Source organism: Gobius niger (assembly GCF_951799975.1).
Source record: "Gobius niger genome assembly, chromosome: 14".
Taxonomy (NCBI): domain Eukaryota; kingdom Metazoa; phylum Chordata; class Actinopteri; order Gobiiformes; family Gobiidae; genus Gobius; species Gobius niger.
In genome coordinates this window covers 27,266,329-27,282,320 of record NC_136865.1, presented here as the reverse complement: position 1 = coordinate 27,282,320, position 15,992 = coordinate 27,266,329, and the positions used below count along the sequence as shown (strand labels likewise).

General features: G+C 43.4%; 1 protein-coding gene across 2 annotated transcripts in view; it reads right to left on the bottom strand.

Moving 5' to 3' along the window:
• shisa7b (shisa family member 7) overlaps nucleotides 1–10,153 on the bottom strand; it is a 30,871-nt gene extending 20,718 nt beyond the window's left edge. For both annotated transcript variants that reach the window (XM_079570934.1, XM_079570935.1), the window contains exons 1-5: nucleotides 10,008–10,153; nucleotides 7,659–7,930; nucleotides 3,795–4,037; nucleotides 2,240–2,356; nucleotides 2,020–2,165 (exon numbers count right to left, since the gene is read on the bottom strand). In XM_079570934.1, the coding sequence (XP_079427060.1) occupies nucleotides 2,020–2,165; nucleotides 2,240–2,356; nucleotides 3,795–4,037; nucleotides 7,659–7,930; nucleotides 10,008–10,118 (889 nt within the window). In that variant the 5' untranslated portion in view covers nucleotides 10,119–10,153. The remainder of the gene's footprint in view (nucleotides 1–2,019; nucleotides 2,166–2,239; nucleotides 2,357–3,794; nucleotides 4,038–7,658; nucleotides 7,931–10,007) is intronic.
• Between the last annotated feature and the right edge of the window lie 5,839 nt (nucleotides 10,154–15,992).

Sequence of the window (15,992 nt, the reverse complement as noted above, 5' to 3'; positions counted from 1 at the left end):
ATCAGTCACACAGTTCAAAGGTCAAAGGTGATCATTAATGACATTAGTCAGGAATAGAGCGCACAGAAATGGCATTACTTCCTCTTTCTCTTCAGAGTCTCCAGTGTCAGTGCTGGGCCTAAATAAAGGCTGCAGCCCATTGTCTGGAGACACGGACGATAATAAGATCCAGGGAACGCGTTGCCTAATTTGAAAGTGTATCCCCGCTGAGATTTTCACCGTCTTATCTGGCAACGCGCCCCTCGCAGCGGAGAGGAGCAGACCTGGCGCCTGCCGTGGGATGTGTTTGTTGTGAGTGAGAGCCTGAGAGCCCGAGAGCGAAACTGTACAAGGCGACAATTACCAGCGCGTTCCTCTGAGAGAGACTCGGTTCAAGTGTGGACCGGCCAGTTCGGACTCAGAAAAGAGCGGATAGGAGCAAAACTAACCGTAAGATAATGATATTTTTATAAGATCAAATGTAGGAAGAGTTATATGTATCTAAATCGTGTGTCAAAGGCTATGTTCAGTCTTCAGATTTAAAGGGAATGAGGGACAAAATTTAAATTTCTTGTAAATGGTCAAAACATTTTTCTTATATTGTCTTATCTAATATTTCTCATTAAATTGGCCTAAACAAGACCTGCTGTCCTGAATGTGTCACACTTAAGTCCTATAACCGTGACGTTTTTGTCATATAACCTACTATAATGTCTGAAAGATGTTATTAAATGTAGCTATACAAAGCACCAGCAGAGGGCGTCGTCATTCCTGCAGTGCTCCAGAGACATGGGAGGCGCGGCTAAAACGTGTTTGGAAAAGTTAAAGTAACCGACAAATGGGCTCATCAGCTTTAGGAGGGTTTGGTGAAAGTGTCTGGAGCTTCATTGGCTTTTGTGACGTGTATCGGAGAGTGGGCTGGAGCGTCCAGTGCAGAACTTTAGTCCAGTCCGGTTCACCAGATTTTTGTTGAGAGTATCAAAACTATACACTATACACTTTATGAAAGCAATCCGAAAAAAAAATGTTTCCATTTGCTCTGATAAGGAAAAAAACACAGTGTACACACTGTGTAAAAAACACAGTTTGCCGGAAATTTACCAAATTTGGCAGAAAATTCTATTTGGTTGTTTATATCAAAAAAGTAAATGAAACCTTTGTCATTATGTTTCATGGTGTTCCCGTAGCGATGACCAGAACTCCCCATTTACTCTAAAGGAAGAATGGTATAATTGTACTCATTTTACCAAATGACTGGGCAAATGGAAACCGTGTTTTTCTCATTGCTTATACCATAAGGTTTCCAAAAATAAATAGTTTTCACACTCTGCATGAAAATCCCACAACAGTGGAAATCTAAACATAGTGAACCGGACTAATCCGAAATCGGAATCCTGGAACCATAGACATATTATTAATAGACCGTCATTACTCACTCCTCCCATTTGACAAAATAACCACGTTCGAGGGGGAAATCATGGCGGATTTACAGACTCCCTCTCCCCAGCTCTGACGAAGCATGTTCCTAAAAAGGGCATAAGGGCGGGATCTTCACTGTAGACTCTGCCCTTATGTGACATATAGCTCTCGCTGCTCCAGTGCTAACAGTCCGGCCCTCATTAGTACGAGATTTCTAAATGTTTTCTTACGAAAACCCGCCTGGTTTCTTTACTTGTAACTAACCCAGCATCCTCACAGGAGGAATATCTAGCTGTAGAAAGTTTAAGAAAATTAGAAACCAGGCTTTAAAGCTGTTTTAACATGTCTAAAGTGCAATGCTTTCCAATGGGAGACTAACGGCTATATGGAGACACTACAGCAGTGCCGTCGTCACAAAGCAGAGCAGCCAGCGGCCATTGCCTGGAACACGCTTGAAGTAAACAAAACACCACTCCGGGTACGTAATAGATGAAGATATACCATTAGAACATGGCTTAAAGCTCAAGAAAGTCGATATTGTGTAAAGCCCCTGAATTGCAACCCGACACTTTAAGAAAAGAGTTGCTGTGAAAAAGGCATTTAATCTGATGGGACACTTACTGCGGTTGTCCTTGCTCTGTAGCACAGGGGCGTACATGTTTTTGGAGGTGCGACCGTCCGACGCGGTGCTGCCCATGATGGCGATGTTGTTCCTCTCCCCCTGCTGCACCGGACTGGACTGGTGACGCAAGATGTCCACCAGAGATCTGAGACCGAGAGGACGAGATGGTGAATCATTCATTTTCTCTCTGCATTCTGTGATGTTTGTTACGTGTCTGACCTGGGCACGTTGTTGTCCCTGTGCCGCGGTCTTCGGGCCACTTTACTGAAGGCGATTCTCACTCCCACCGCCACCACCAGAGTGAACGAGATCACTCCCCCGATCACGTACGCTGTGCTGTAAGAGAAGGAATAAAGATGTCTAACGGAGAGACGCTGCAGGTGAATAGGGGAAAAAAACATTACTCATACAAAAATGAGGAAAGAAGGTATTGTAAGATTATTTTATGTTTCATATAAAAATGAGGCCAAAATTGTCTATATATTTTTTTGTTGATATATTAGTAACAGATTGTTTCAGAGGGGAGTTTGGATCTTGTTTAGTTTTTGAACAAGCTAATCATAGCTGAAAAAATCTGTAAAACTTGTTTCAGGTTCAAAGTTCAATATATCAGGCTGGGCATTAGATATTAAAAATCCCTCTGGAAAGTTTGGAGTCCTTAGAAGCTACTAAAGTGGCTTTTTCATTGCATGAGTGGAGCAAAAACCTCCATCCATCCATTTTCTTCCGCTTTATCCGTGGCCGGGTCCCAGACTTCCCGATCCACGCACACCTCCTTCAGCTGTTCTGGGGGGACCCCGAGGCGACACCAGGCCAGCTCAGAGACATAGTCCCACCAGTGTGTCCTTGGTCTTCCACGAGGCCTTGTCCCAGTAGGACATGCCTGGAACACCTCCCAAGGGACGCGACCAGGAGGCATCCGAAACAGATGCTCGAGCCACCTCAGCTGCTCCTTTCGATGTGAAGGAGCAGCGACTCTACTCCGAGCTCCTCCCGGGTAACTGAGCTCCTGAACCGATCTCGAAGGGTCGCTTGTATCCGCGATGTCGTCCTTTCGGTCATTACTCAATCTCATGACCATAGGTGAGGGTGGGAACATAGATCGATCGGTAAATCGAGAGCTTTGCCCCGACTCAGCTCCCTCTTCACAACAGCCCGACCGCATCACTGCTGACGCCGCACCGATCCGTCTGTCGATCTCACGCTCCATCCGTCCCTTACTCGTGAACAAGACCCCGAGATACTTGAACTCCTCCACTTGAGGCAAGGACTCCCCACCGACCTGTAGAGAGGAAGCCACCTTTTTCCGGTGGAGAACCATGGCCTCGGATTTGGATCCCGGCTGCTTCACACTCGGCTGCAAACCGCCCCAGAGTAGCTGAAGGTCCAAAAACCTCATTTTGAGAAAACCAGTCCTAAAGCGCACATTTCTCCGCTCTTCTGTACCGGGTTTCTCGCAGAAAGGAAATGACCATTTTTGGATTGTAGCGTCATCTTGGGTTCCCTTCAGGACACGTGGATATAAAATATGTCAATAATTGTGATTGAATACACCATGGAAAGACGGTTTTGGGAAGCGATGAAGTAGCTAATTCACCTGCTATGTCGCACTTTAAATGGTTTGCTGTTATTGTCTAGAAACTAAAAAAGCTGCTATTAGCAAGAAATGCTTCCTAGTGAAGGCAATGTCACCAAAAACACAGATGAGGGGCAAATAACAACATGTGTTCCTGTAACATGGTTTAGTAGAATAAGGCACCGCTCTCTGCTGTACCTGCTGCTTTGCTGCTGGAGCGTCTCGAAGTCGGGGTCCGTGTTCTGTCCCGAGGCCGGCGTGGCTGGTCCTTGCTGCTCCACCCACCCGGGGGAGTTGTAGTTGTTGCAGGCTTCCTGGTCCAGGCGGTCCCGCTGGTGCTCACAGCAGAAGCGGTAATGGCACGTCCCGCAGCAGTAAATGTAGCTGCCCCTCGAGCAGTTAAAGGTGGTGTCGAAGTGCCCCATCACGTCATAGTAACCTCTGCAGACGACACGCAATGGAGAATGATGATGAGCATTTGATTTAAGCGAAAACAAGATTCGTCATGAGATTTGTGATCCAGCTGATACATATTCAGTGGCTGCTGGTGATGTGAACTCCAGGTGTTTTTTCTTTTATAATCAAATCTACCGCAAACCAGCAAATACCCACAGAACTAGCATTACAGACAAAGCTTATTCCCAGAGCATCAGACCGACAACAAGGCAAAAGTTTACTCTATAGACAGTAGTCAAACAGCTCCAAAACATAACAGCAGATTACCTAACAGTGCATTTACCCTCAGCTCAATGATATGAGAGCATAAAGGAGTCGTTGATGTCCTGCTAAAGTTAACGACAGCTGAACCTGGACAGATGTGAACCGTGGTGTAAACATGGCCTCATTGAAACTCCATAAACACACAGCAGCTTCCCCACTTCATCTTGTGTCACAAAAAGTACCGTTGCAAGGAGTCGTCCAAAAAAATATCCTAGTAATCTTAGCTGTTATTGTTATTAGCTAGTTTCCCCATAGTGTTTACAGAGAAGTTACGTGAGTGACCAATGAGGAGTCTTCATTGTGGAGGCGGGACCTGCGGCACTGCCATCTATCGACCCACTGTCACATTCATGTACGTTCTCGGGACTAGGGCCCGACCGATGTGGATTTTCGGGGTCCTATACCGATACCGATATGAAGGGGTCTGGCATGGCCGACAGCCGATATAAAGGCTGACAATTTAAGTAATTTAATTTGATGTTGTTGTTTTTGTAAATCTCTCAAACAGCCTAAAGTTAAGCATTTATTATTATAGCAAAGGTTTCTATCATAGAAATATATAGAAAGATCGGTCAACGGATGTGGGGATTACAGATGGAAATCTTTCAATAAACTAAACTAAACTACTAAACAATTATCGTGTATTTTGATTGGCTGATGTCGGTATGCACCACTGATTATCTTTGGCCAAATTTTAGAACTGTCTATAATCCCGTGTATGAAGCTTCTAAAGGAGTATAATTATGTTACTTCAGAGGGAGCTTGTTTGAAAGACAAAGATCAATAGATTCCAAATTAAAAAAACGGTGAGTCTCTGTCTCTTATGTTTCTGAAATTATACGCAAAAGTTTAGAAACTAAAATATGTAAAGTAGGTGTACAAACGCTATTGAAAAAATCCTATGATCGGCTGGCCTACTCGGGACTAATCAGAACTAGCCCTTTTTTTGTTCTTGCGCTTAACACCGTGATCAGATGTATAAAACTACAATGACTATACACAGTAATGACATTAGGCAATTAGTTATGATATAAAATTAACTATAATAAGCCGTCCCTGTACATATTTTCTTTTCTTATTACTATATACTCTATTCTATTTTGATTATTTGTACCTTTGTCCCCCTTTTTTTTATCCATTGTGCATAAGAAACTATTTTACTATTATTTCGTTGCACATTATCTTCTTTGTTTGCACATTTCCCGACTATTTGCACCCCCAGTGTTCTTGAGAGCTGCTGTAACAAGTCTCCATTGTGAGATCAATAAAGTCTTATCTCCACAAACTCATGAAAGTCCGTCATACACAGCTCCCTCTTCTTTGTTTTACATTCACAGCCACACCAACACTCCCGAGTCAACCCGCCTGGTTTTGGGATTGTTTTGTGCCTGTGACTGTTTTACTTGGTCGGGGGTAAACTGGAGCAGGCAGAAAACCCCGCAGGCGCGAGCAGAACGCTAACCGCTCTGCCACTCCGCCGCCTTGTGCGGATTAGCGACGGTTCACAAACTGTAGCTGCGACTCCACAAAAAAAAAAGAAAAAAGAAAAACGTGTGTGAATGCAAAGATAACGGCTCGCGTCCTCACAATATGGCTCTGCGTGGAGATCTGTGAAAGATGCATATGCACAACGGGAGAGTCTCATCGGCTGCAGTTGATCAGAGGATCGTTTCCATGTGAACGAGGGGCTCTTATAGTCCAAGTGCTGACACCGACACAAGCATCCCGAGACCGAGAGAGGAGCGTTCCTAAGCAACAGCCAGACGCCTCTCACCGAAGCACAGTCTGCCTCTCAGTATGCTGCGCACTCATCACCCGCTCAGCAACCCAGCACTGCTGCAGCCGGGAACGCGGCTCCGAGCAGGGAAAACCGGGTTTCAGCTCCAAATGAGGCGCTTGATGCGATTTGGTTTTGATTTTCGATCAATTTCAGACCCCGGCTCTTTGCGCTCAAGTCCACAAAATAACCTCCACTTCATCTGCTCTGTTTCCTGCACATGCAAATCGGTTAAAGACAAGCAGCAATAGTTGTGGAGAGGTGCAGAAGTGCAGTTATGTAAGCGCACATGAGGAACAAATGGCTTGTGCCGTTTCAAACGAGTGCAACATGTTTGTTTAGACATGCAACCGTTTAGCTCATTTTGTTCTACTTAATAACTTAGTTTCTTTCTTATTTGCATGCACTTATAATTGTATAATGTTATTCAATACCTATGTTTAACAGACTGTTTAATCTATAGCCAAATTCAGCAGGACATTCTCCTGGCATTGCCACAACACTGGAGGCAAGGTGGGTGAAGTGTCTTGCCCAAGGACACAACGACAATGTGCACCTTCAGGAGCTGGGATTTGAACCCCGGACCTTCCGATCATGAGACGACCCATGTGGGAATTTCATCCCACAAAGAAAATAGTTTGTGAGCCTAGGGTCTAAAATAGTTCTAAGTTGGACTAAATTATGTCTAAACTTGGTGTGATTCATGTCTAAACCAGAAAACAGCAAATTCAAATGTATACTAGCGGAGTTGGGGCTAATGAGTTGGCTTATTAGTTGGTTAAAAAAATGTTAAAATGAAGTATTTTCCTCCCCCTACATGTTCCTGCCATGTCCTAATGTGTAGAATGAGCTCAGACCTGTTCACCACAACTGCCTCTAAAATCCTGCACTGTCACTCAGAAAGTTGTTACTTCGGGTCCGAAGTGCCGTCATGCACAAGTTTAATATAGAAGGTGCAGTTACATGTATGGCCTGAGGTGGCAGTAGTGAGTATAAAATGGCCAACTTGCATCTAGACCCTTTAAAGTACTTGGATTACTTTAACAAGTGACATGACGCACTAGTTTTGCTAGTAGTAGTTCCTTTTTCAAAACAGTAACACATTTCTGCTCATCTCCTCTTTCCAGCAGGTATTTGTGCCTAGGCAGGCGAGAGGAGAAGCTCCAGTACATTGGAGCGTGTTTATGTCATAAACATAGACCTATAGTCTAATGTATGGTCTTTATTGGAGCATAATTACCTCGTTTCCTGACAAATTCTCTCCACTTTGTTCATCGTTATATTAACTTATAGTTCAGTAAATGACAGATAAACAAGATATTTTTGGGCTCAATATCTATGGTCTGTTCATTTACATACATTCTTTCTCATAATACTTTATTTTTTACTCTAAGAACACTGTATTTCATTGTATTTCATGTTCATAGTTGGATATGTTAAAATGAAGTACAAAGCTTTAGTGCCATTTTTATGCTTTAAGACTTGGTTTCTATGGCATTAAAACATCTTCAATAATATCGTTTATTGCAATATTTGTGTGCTTCAATATATGGAACTTCAAATACCTGCACACGTCCACGTCCACCAGCTGCCGGGGGGGCGGGGCCACCTGTGCGGCTCCGAGGGGCGGCTTCAGGGCGTCGGCCGCCGTCATGTTTCTCGGCAACATGGTTTGTGGGAGGGGCTTGGGCGGAAGCTCGGCCACGACCGGCGCATCGTCTCCCTCCTCCACCTCCGCCTTTTTGGGGGCGACTTTGGGCCCGGCCGGCGGCGGGACCAGGACCGGCTTTCGACCGGTGAGCAGGAACAGCGTGGAGCTCGCTTTACTGTTCGAGGGCTGAGAAGGAAAAGAGTTACTGAGCATACACTAATAATATAAATCATATTCATCTTAATGTTTAAAGGCCCTACACCGGATTTATTCTAGTCATGGAATAAAGGTTTTGTTCTCTAATTACAAAAACTTTTAATCTGTGAACTAGCAGTTGGCGAAACGCACCAATAACTCATCCCTGAGGAGAATCGGGATGTCAGAAATGTGGTAGGAAAGTTAGGAGTTTGGTTGACAAATACCAATTTAAAATTGATAAAGCAGGTTTAGGGCCTTTAAAACATCTGTAAAAAATGACAATTTCTGCACAACAAAATAGCTACACCTGAGTTTGGCACATTTATAGCAATAGCAGCTTTTCCATTAAATGCTGCCCCACTTCAATAAACAGATACGGTGAGAAAGAGACGTTAAAGAAAATCTTCAAAATTCAAAAAAGCAGCATCGCACATTCAGGTAGTCGAGGCCCAAGATATATTTATTCAATAGATACAGTTTTCTTCAGATCATTCTTTTCTTTTTCTAGTGTTTTTTTTTCTTTCTTCTGTAGTTCAAAAAAGATAAAAGATCTGAAGGTTCCACCGAATGTATCTAAGACCTCGACTAACTGAGTGTGCGAAGCTGCTTTTTTGAATAATAAACAAATATGGAACATATCACTCCAATTTTACATAAAATTGAGAAAATTCTTAATGTATTTATGTTGGTCCCCCCCCCCCCCCCCCTCTCTCTCTCTCTCTCTCTCTCTCTCTCCCGTGGGCTGTGCCTTGTCCCATTTAAGCTTGGCCAAAGTCCTGGGACCTGATGGATCTGTGCAGTATTTTATCATCATCATAAGCCTTCATTCAATATAAAAACTATGGCTTAGATCAGTGGGCACAAACTAAGTCCTACCCAGGGCCAGGATTTTGCTGTAAGAGTTCCTGGATTTCCTTGTAGCCATCGGGCTGTTGTGGATGTAATCTGAGTGTGATACCGGATTTCACCTACAGAGGCAGCAATGTGCCTGGAGGCAGCTAGTCCGCCGGAAAGTACCCGAAGAAGAAGAAGAAGTGGTGGGCACATTCCATTCCAGGCACCAAATGTGGCATCCGCACAGTAAAGTGAAGATTACTGTGCAGTAAAGTGAAGATTACTGCGCAGTAAAGTGAAGATTACTGCGCAGATTTCCAACTACTCCTGGTATTATTACGCCTTACAATATAGTTCCCCCTTTTATCCGCTTAGAAAATCCACATTGTTTAATTTTGTGTAATTATACTTTGTAGTGTCACACTTAACAAAATCATATTTAAATAGGGAAAACGTGGAAGAGCTTGGTAGCTTCTATCTTGACCTGTTTTGGAGCTATAGAGGAGAGAGGGAGAGGCTAAATGCTAACGCCGTCTGCGCTGTGTTTACGTGACTGAAGGCACAGGTGAAGACCAGACAGGTCCTAAAGAACTCGTCAAAGCTAAGGTAAGAACATATCTCAGTATGTAAAAACGTTGGCCTATTCCTTTAAAATAACTAAATTTGTCCTTGATTTGAATCACTCATTTCAAGAAACCTTTTCTTTTTTTTACACTTCAATTAATAAAAAAGATGTAAATGCCCAGCAAATAAGGTTAAAAGTAAAAGAAATAAGATTGTTGTTGAGTTTTTTTCTTCATTTGAGTGTAAAACCAGACAGATTTATGGAAAAGTTACTCAAATCAAGAACAAGAACATTTGACTGAATCTAGATTACGAGATTGGCCCTGGGATGAAAAAGCCTGCAAGATTATTTTGATATTCAAAACCAAATTGGACCCAAGAAGCAACGTTTGAGCCAAAACGTGTGGACAACTGAACGCACTTACGCGATAATAACAGTTGAGCAAACCCATTAATATCCCAAAGAAATTGATTAAGTGCCGGTTATAGTTGAACTGGATAATCCTCGGCAGAAACTCCGGATCTGTCGCACCAGTCGCCACATTCAGGCATCGGCAAAGCTTCACCGAAGTGTCGGACCGAACCACCAGATGACCACAGTACCACCCGGGCCACCTGTCACCCCCGATGAAATACCTCCCGAACATGTGCCCGAGACGTTACTTACGGTCTTCTGATTCTCCGCAGTGCGCCGCTCCGTGGAGAGGGTTACCGTGGAGACCGCCAGGCAGGACGAGATGAGGAGGGACAAGCAGAGCATCCCTAATGTGGCTTCCATCTTCCTCTACTTCTTCTTCTTTTTTTTTTAACAAACAAGTCTGTGTTCAAAAAAATCTCTCTCCTTTTTCTCGTCGTATGAAAAGTCTATGAATAAAAGCGTCACAAGTACAAAGGTGCAAAGGGTCGAGTCTTCAGTTCATCTGTAAACGATCCCTCCTTTAAGCAGCTTCAGTAAACGGTGAGGTTGTTTTTTTCTTCTTTAGGCCCAAAAGGAACTGCCCGTTATTCGTTTTTTTTTACATAAACGCAGTGAATAAAGGGGACTGTGTTCGGCAGCTTCCACTATCTACATGAATATTTTCTGCTAATCTGTTTTGGCACGCTTGAAAATGACAGTCTATTGGCCAGAGTCGTCCTCTTGGGCAGTGATTGTTGAGTCTAAAGTGTAAACAGATGAAGTGAAAGTGTAAACGCCTCTCCCTTTTTTCTCTCCGCGAAGAGGTTTTCAGAGTTGTCTATGGCACGAGAATCTACAATTCATGCGTGTGTGGAAAAAACTGGGGGGTTCCCTTTGTAAACATTTGGATGTAAACTTCGAGAGAATGTCTTGATGCCTGGTCGGCACTTTCACAAATAGGGGGGGGGGGGGAGGTTATTCTTAGCCTTTTTTTCCTGTTTTTCTTTTATTTCTAAGCTGTAAACAGTACTGGCAGGTTCAAAATGGCCGCTTCGTCGGGGTAAACAAAGCTGACTACGTCTACGAATTTGGCACGAGCTTCAAATCCCGGAAAGCGAAAAAGGATAAAGGTCTGTATGCGAGCGGTTTTGGTTTGTTTTTTTTCCGAACAGTTGAAGGTGTTGGCGATTGGCGGAGAGTGGCTTTTCTTGGGACAGCTGAGGGGTTCGCCCGCTCGTCCTATGTGCGTTCGATGCCCTTGCGCGAGTGTCTCTGCTCCGAGTTTAGCTTGGCCCAACAAAACAAGACGAAAGTAGGTTTGGGCCCTATCCTGGCAGGGCAGCGCGGTTCTGCCCACGAGGAACGCATGAAAATATCCGGATTCATTCGTGTAGAGCGCAGAAAAAAAAACGCAACACGGGGGGGAAACTCGACCACCGCCCTTTTACGACAACCTTCCAGAAATTCTTAAAGTTGAATTTCTACATCGACTCCCTGAATGTGCGGCCTACGCGATGCAAAACTAATTAAAAAAAAAAACCTCACTCCGTTTATGGCTGGTGTTAGGTATGGCTTTAGGTTTACGATTTTTCCCTTAGCTCCGCAACACGATGCGGTTGAAATTGCATGTTCTTAGCAGGTTTCACGAGGAAGAATAGAGTTAAACGAGGTCAGCGGTGTCCGATAAAGGGGCTTTTCTGCTTGTTCGCCGTGGCGTGAAGACCCGGGCCACGTCCCATGGAAGAAACCAAAACACAGAGCTTGGAAGATAACGCGGAGATATAGGAAAACGAAGTGTAAGGAGGAGGGTATCACAGCGCGAAGATCCGGGAAGGAGCCAGCAATCACCCTTTAGCGGTTAGCGTTAGCACTTAGCGTTAGCAGCGTGGAGAGGAGGAACGGCTCGCTAGTCGCCCGGTTACTGATGTCGATAAAGCACTTTTGAACCAATAATGCACTGGTCGTCTTTTTTTAGCGTCAACGTTAGCAGCTTAGCGAGCACTAGCAAGAAGACAATGGATAAGGACCCACGTTTTTTTTTTTCAAATAAGGTGACGCTAATTTCGAGTTAAAATAGGAAGTGATGACGAGTTTTGAGCGTAGTTGCTAAAGCTAAAGTGTGACGGTTGTATAAAAGATTTTTTGCTTCTTCTTTTTGTTGTTTTTGTTGACACAGTCGGTTTGGCACCTGGTTTTGGTCAGAGAGAAAAAAAGGGGTGTTTGCGGGAGGATTCAAGTCTTATAGAAAACGGGAAAGAGGCGGAGTTGAGAGAAGCCACAGTTTCGTCGTCCGATCACAGGAACCGAGGAAGTAACGAAGCAGACGTCAGCGGTCAGCTCGGTGAGAGGGAGTCCGGGTTCACTCTGCGGAGGGAAGAAGAGAGAAGAGGAAACGTGATTAGAAGGTGGGTTTCAGATTTGTGCTGGAGGTCAGTAATGTTGCAGTAAAGGAGAGACAGACAACCATTCATTCACACATTCATTCTCTATGCAGTGGTTTCCAAAGTTGGGTCTGTGGAAGCTTCTCTGCAAATAAGTACATTTAAAATAGATTAAATGTTTGGTTAAACATCATCCATCCAGTTCTTTGGGCACCCAGTTTAATTTGAGAGAATCCAAGATGGCTGCTCGACCTCCTCCTACAGAGCATGCAGGGTCTGAACGCAGCCGATGCAGGGGCACGTGATCAGGAAATTATGTCAACTCCTTTATTTAACCTCTTAACCCCCACCTGAACTGGGCACATTTTCTCCAGTTTGGCCCAAATCTCAGAGCTTCTTGAAGAAAAAAAAAAAAGGGTCAAAAGGGTCAAAATAGCAACAAAAACAAGAAGTAAACGAGGAAGAAAACGCTACAGAAAGTATAAAAAAAATGGCCCAAATCTCAGAGCTTCTTGAAAAAAAAAAAAAGGGGTCAAAAGGGTCAAAAGAGCAACAAAAACAAGAAGTAAACGAGGAAGAAAACGCTACAGAAAGTATTTAAAAAATGACCTAAAAACGGCACAAAAGAGCAATAAAAAGCAACCAAAAAGTGACAAAAAAATGATTAACAAGCGATGAAAACGTAATAGAAAAAAATCAACAAACGCGCAACAAAAACACAACAAAGTGGCAAAAATAGATGAAAAAGAATGTAAAACAAACGACAACATGGGAGCAATGGAAAAAGATCAGTTTAGATCAGTTTTGTAGGGCTTAGCTTTCAAATGAGGTGTTACTTTGGCTCCAGTCCAGGCGCTTATAGATTTGGGAGAAGCTGAACTGGAGATAAGGCAGTCGGTTAAGATCAGATAAGATAAGATAAACCTTTAATGATCTCACAAAGGAGAAATTAAGGCGGGGGTAAGACAAATCATTTGAAAGCTAAGACCTACAAAACGGATCTATATGGATCTTTTTCCTTGTATTGTTGTCATTGAATTTTTGCCACTTTTTCATCCTTTTTGTGTCACTCTTTTGTTGCTTTTTTGGGGGCTCTTCTTATTGCATTTTCAACACAATTTCGCATTATTGTCAAATTTTTTGCCACTTTTTTATTGCGTTTTCATCCTCATTCCCTTTCGTTTTTGAAGCTTTTACATTTGGGTAAAGCCAAACTGGAGAAAATATGCTCGGTTCGGGTGGGGGTTAAGAGGATAATATAGAGACTGCAGTTATGCGTAAGACCTGAGGTGGCAGTAGCGAGTAAAAAAATGTCCAAACTTCCATCTATATATATTAGATATATAGACATTTTTATGACATAAAACCAGAGTGATTAAATATATGTTACTCTTCTCAGCGTTGTCACGGTAACACAAATATATATATTTTTAGCAACAGTAATGGTGTGAGTAGCCAGGCTTTTAAGTTGTTTTTGTTATGTGTAAAGCATAGATAAAACATAATAAAGATGAGCCGGTCCCATTCAGCCCCATTCATTGAAAAAGGTTCCCGAGTCCAGAGTGAACCTTAATGGCCGCTCTGTCTCCTCCTACGCAGCCTGTTCCTTAAAAGGGCGGAGCCTCCACAGAGCTCCAGAGCTTGATTGACAGGCTCTGGAGCCTGGAGTCACTGTACTGAAAATGCTTCCAAATTTCGGGCTGATAAACAAAAATATTTCACCTACACCAGCGTGGTCACATGGGTCATAGCGATTAAAAAAAAAAATCTTTGGAGCCAGGATTTTAAGACGTTCTTGGGACATTTGAAATCAATGCTCCCAAGTGTCTCTTGGAGTCACCCCTGGCCACCAGGGGGCGGTATTACAGCAATGTCAGCTCCCCGCCATAAGGACCATATACTGTAGAAGCATGTTCCTTGCCCATTGGTGTAAAGTCACCATTGGTTTCCATGTTTTTTTGAATCTTCCAGCCACTAGGAGGTGGTATCGCAGCAATGTCAGCCCGCTACCATGCGGACCGGAGAGAAGCGAGCTCCTCGCCCATTGTCCAAGACGCAGAGCCCGAGCCTTTCCTTACAAAGATGATCTACTCAAGCAATAGAGAGGCTTCATATTCAAGCGCCTGCCCCTAAAGCCCTACAGTCATGTTTATGCTGCTTTGTTTAGCTGAGTGTTGCACTAGCTGCGCTCTCTGTCCTGACTCTGGTCAAAATCACATGTAGTGTACATGCAAATTATATCGCATCGACAGCAGTATTCAAATATAACTACCCACGTACTCTACACACGTACAGAAATCACACCATCGGCGTCCATAATCGACGTTACATGTAATAATGTGAAATCACTCGAGGTTAAAAGAGCTGTTGACTGCCTGCCCTTACAATATTGTGAAACTCGTCACTCACATAAGGGACATAATCACATTCTGCAATCAGAAAACAACTGTGTGTAATGGCCTATATATATAATTTTCTTGGCAGGCGTCAGTGGAGGTATACGGGCAGGAGGGAGAGGGAGCAGTAAGTGCTACGATCCAGCACCGACATGAGAGGCGCCATATGGAGCCATGACACGAGGGCGAGGGAGAAGAAGCAGGAGAGAGAGAGAGAAATAAAGCACGAGGTTCTCAAAGTTTTCACAAAAGAACCACCTCATAAAACATCTAGACTATTTTGTGATTATTTGTCTTTTATTTTCAGTGCAGCTCTGTGCTCAGTAACAGACACTTCTCCTCACTAACGGCTTCTGCTGCTCGGTTAAGACCAGCTCTGAGTGATATGGGGATTTAAGCAAAGGGCTAAGTGTGGGCTTTCAGAGGAAGCACATGGCTTTAGTTTTCAATATACTGATAAACATGACATCAAATCAAAATTGTGATGTCAGCCAAGGAAAATCGTGATACGAGTTTGTGTTGTTGTTGTTTTTGGTCATATCGCCCACTTCTAATCAACAAGTATATTCAACTTCTCTCTGGATTTCTACAGTCAAATTGGTTGGGATTAAGATTAAGATAGGACTTTATTGATGCCATAATGCTACATCAGCTCTCAAGAACACAAAATAGACAGGAAAATGTGTCATCAAGTAATAGTAACTAGAGGCATCTTATATACAAGGATTAAGTACACATTAAGTAGTGGACAAAAATGAAAAAAGAAAAAAAGAAAAATCACTTTCCAAAAGTAGCACATAGCGTTCTGTGGAACACTGATAAACCTAATTACAGCCAAACTAGAGATGTAAACCAGGGGTCACTGACCTTTTTAGAGCTGAGGGAGCGTGGTCGCCCTTTAGAGCTTAAAGGGACTATACAGAGTTTAAAAATGTTAAAACTAAGTATTTTCCTCCCCCTATATGTTCCAGCCATGTACTAATGTGTAGAATGAGCTCAGACCTGTTCACCACAACTGCCTCTAAAATCCTGCACGGTCACAAGCTCTGAAGTGTTGTCATGCACGAGCTTAATATAGAAGCTGCAGTTACGCGTATGACCTGAGGTGGCAGCAGGGAGCACAAAATTACCAACTTGCATCGAGTCTCTTTAGGGGGGGTCTTTCATCTCCCCCTGGTGTCTCTGGCCAGAAAACAACAAGGACGGAGCCACCGATTCACACTAATCACGAAGAAGAAGCTAACAGGCTAACGGGCAAAGCTAACTGCGGGCTAGCGCCACTTAAACAGTATTTACAGCCACGTTTGAGTGAAAGAAATTATCTCCATTGTGTAATTGGATGCACAATATCCCTCTGTCCCTTTGTCTTTTCTGTCAACGTAGTATTTACTCTCACGGACAATTAATGAGTAAAAAAACGCAACATGCTACGACACCTGCAGTGGCCACTCAAGTCTCAAGTGCTCTGGGGATGCTCA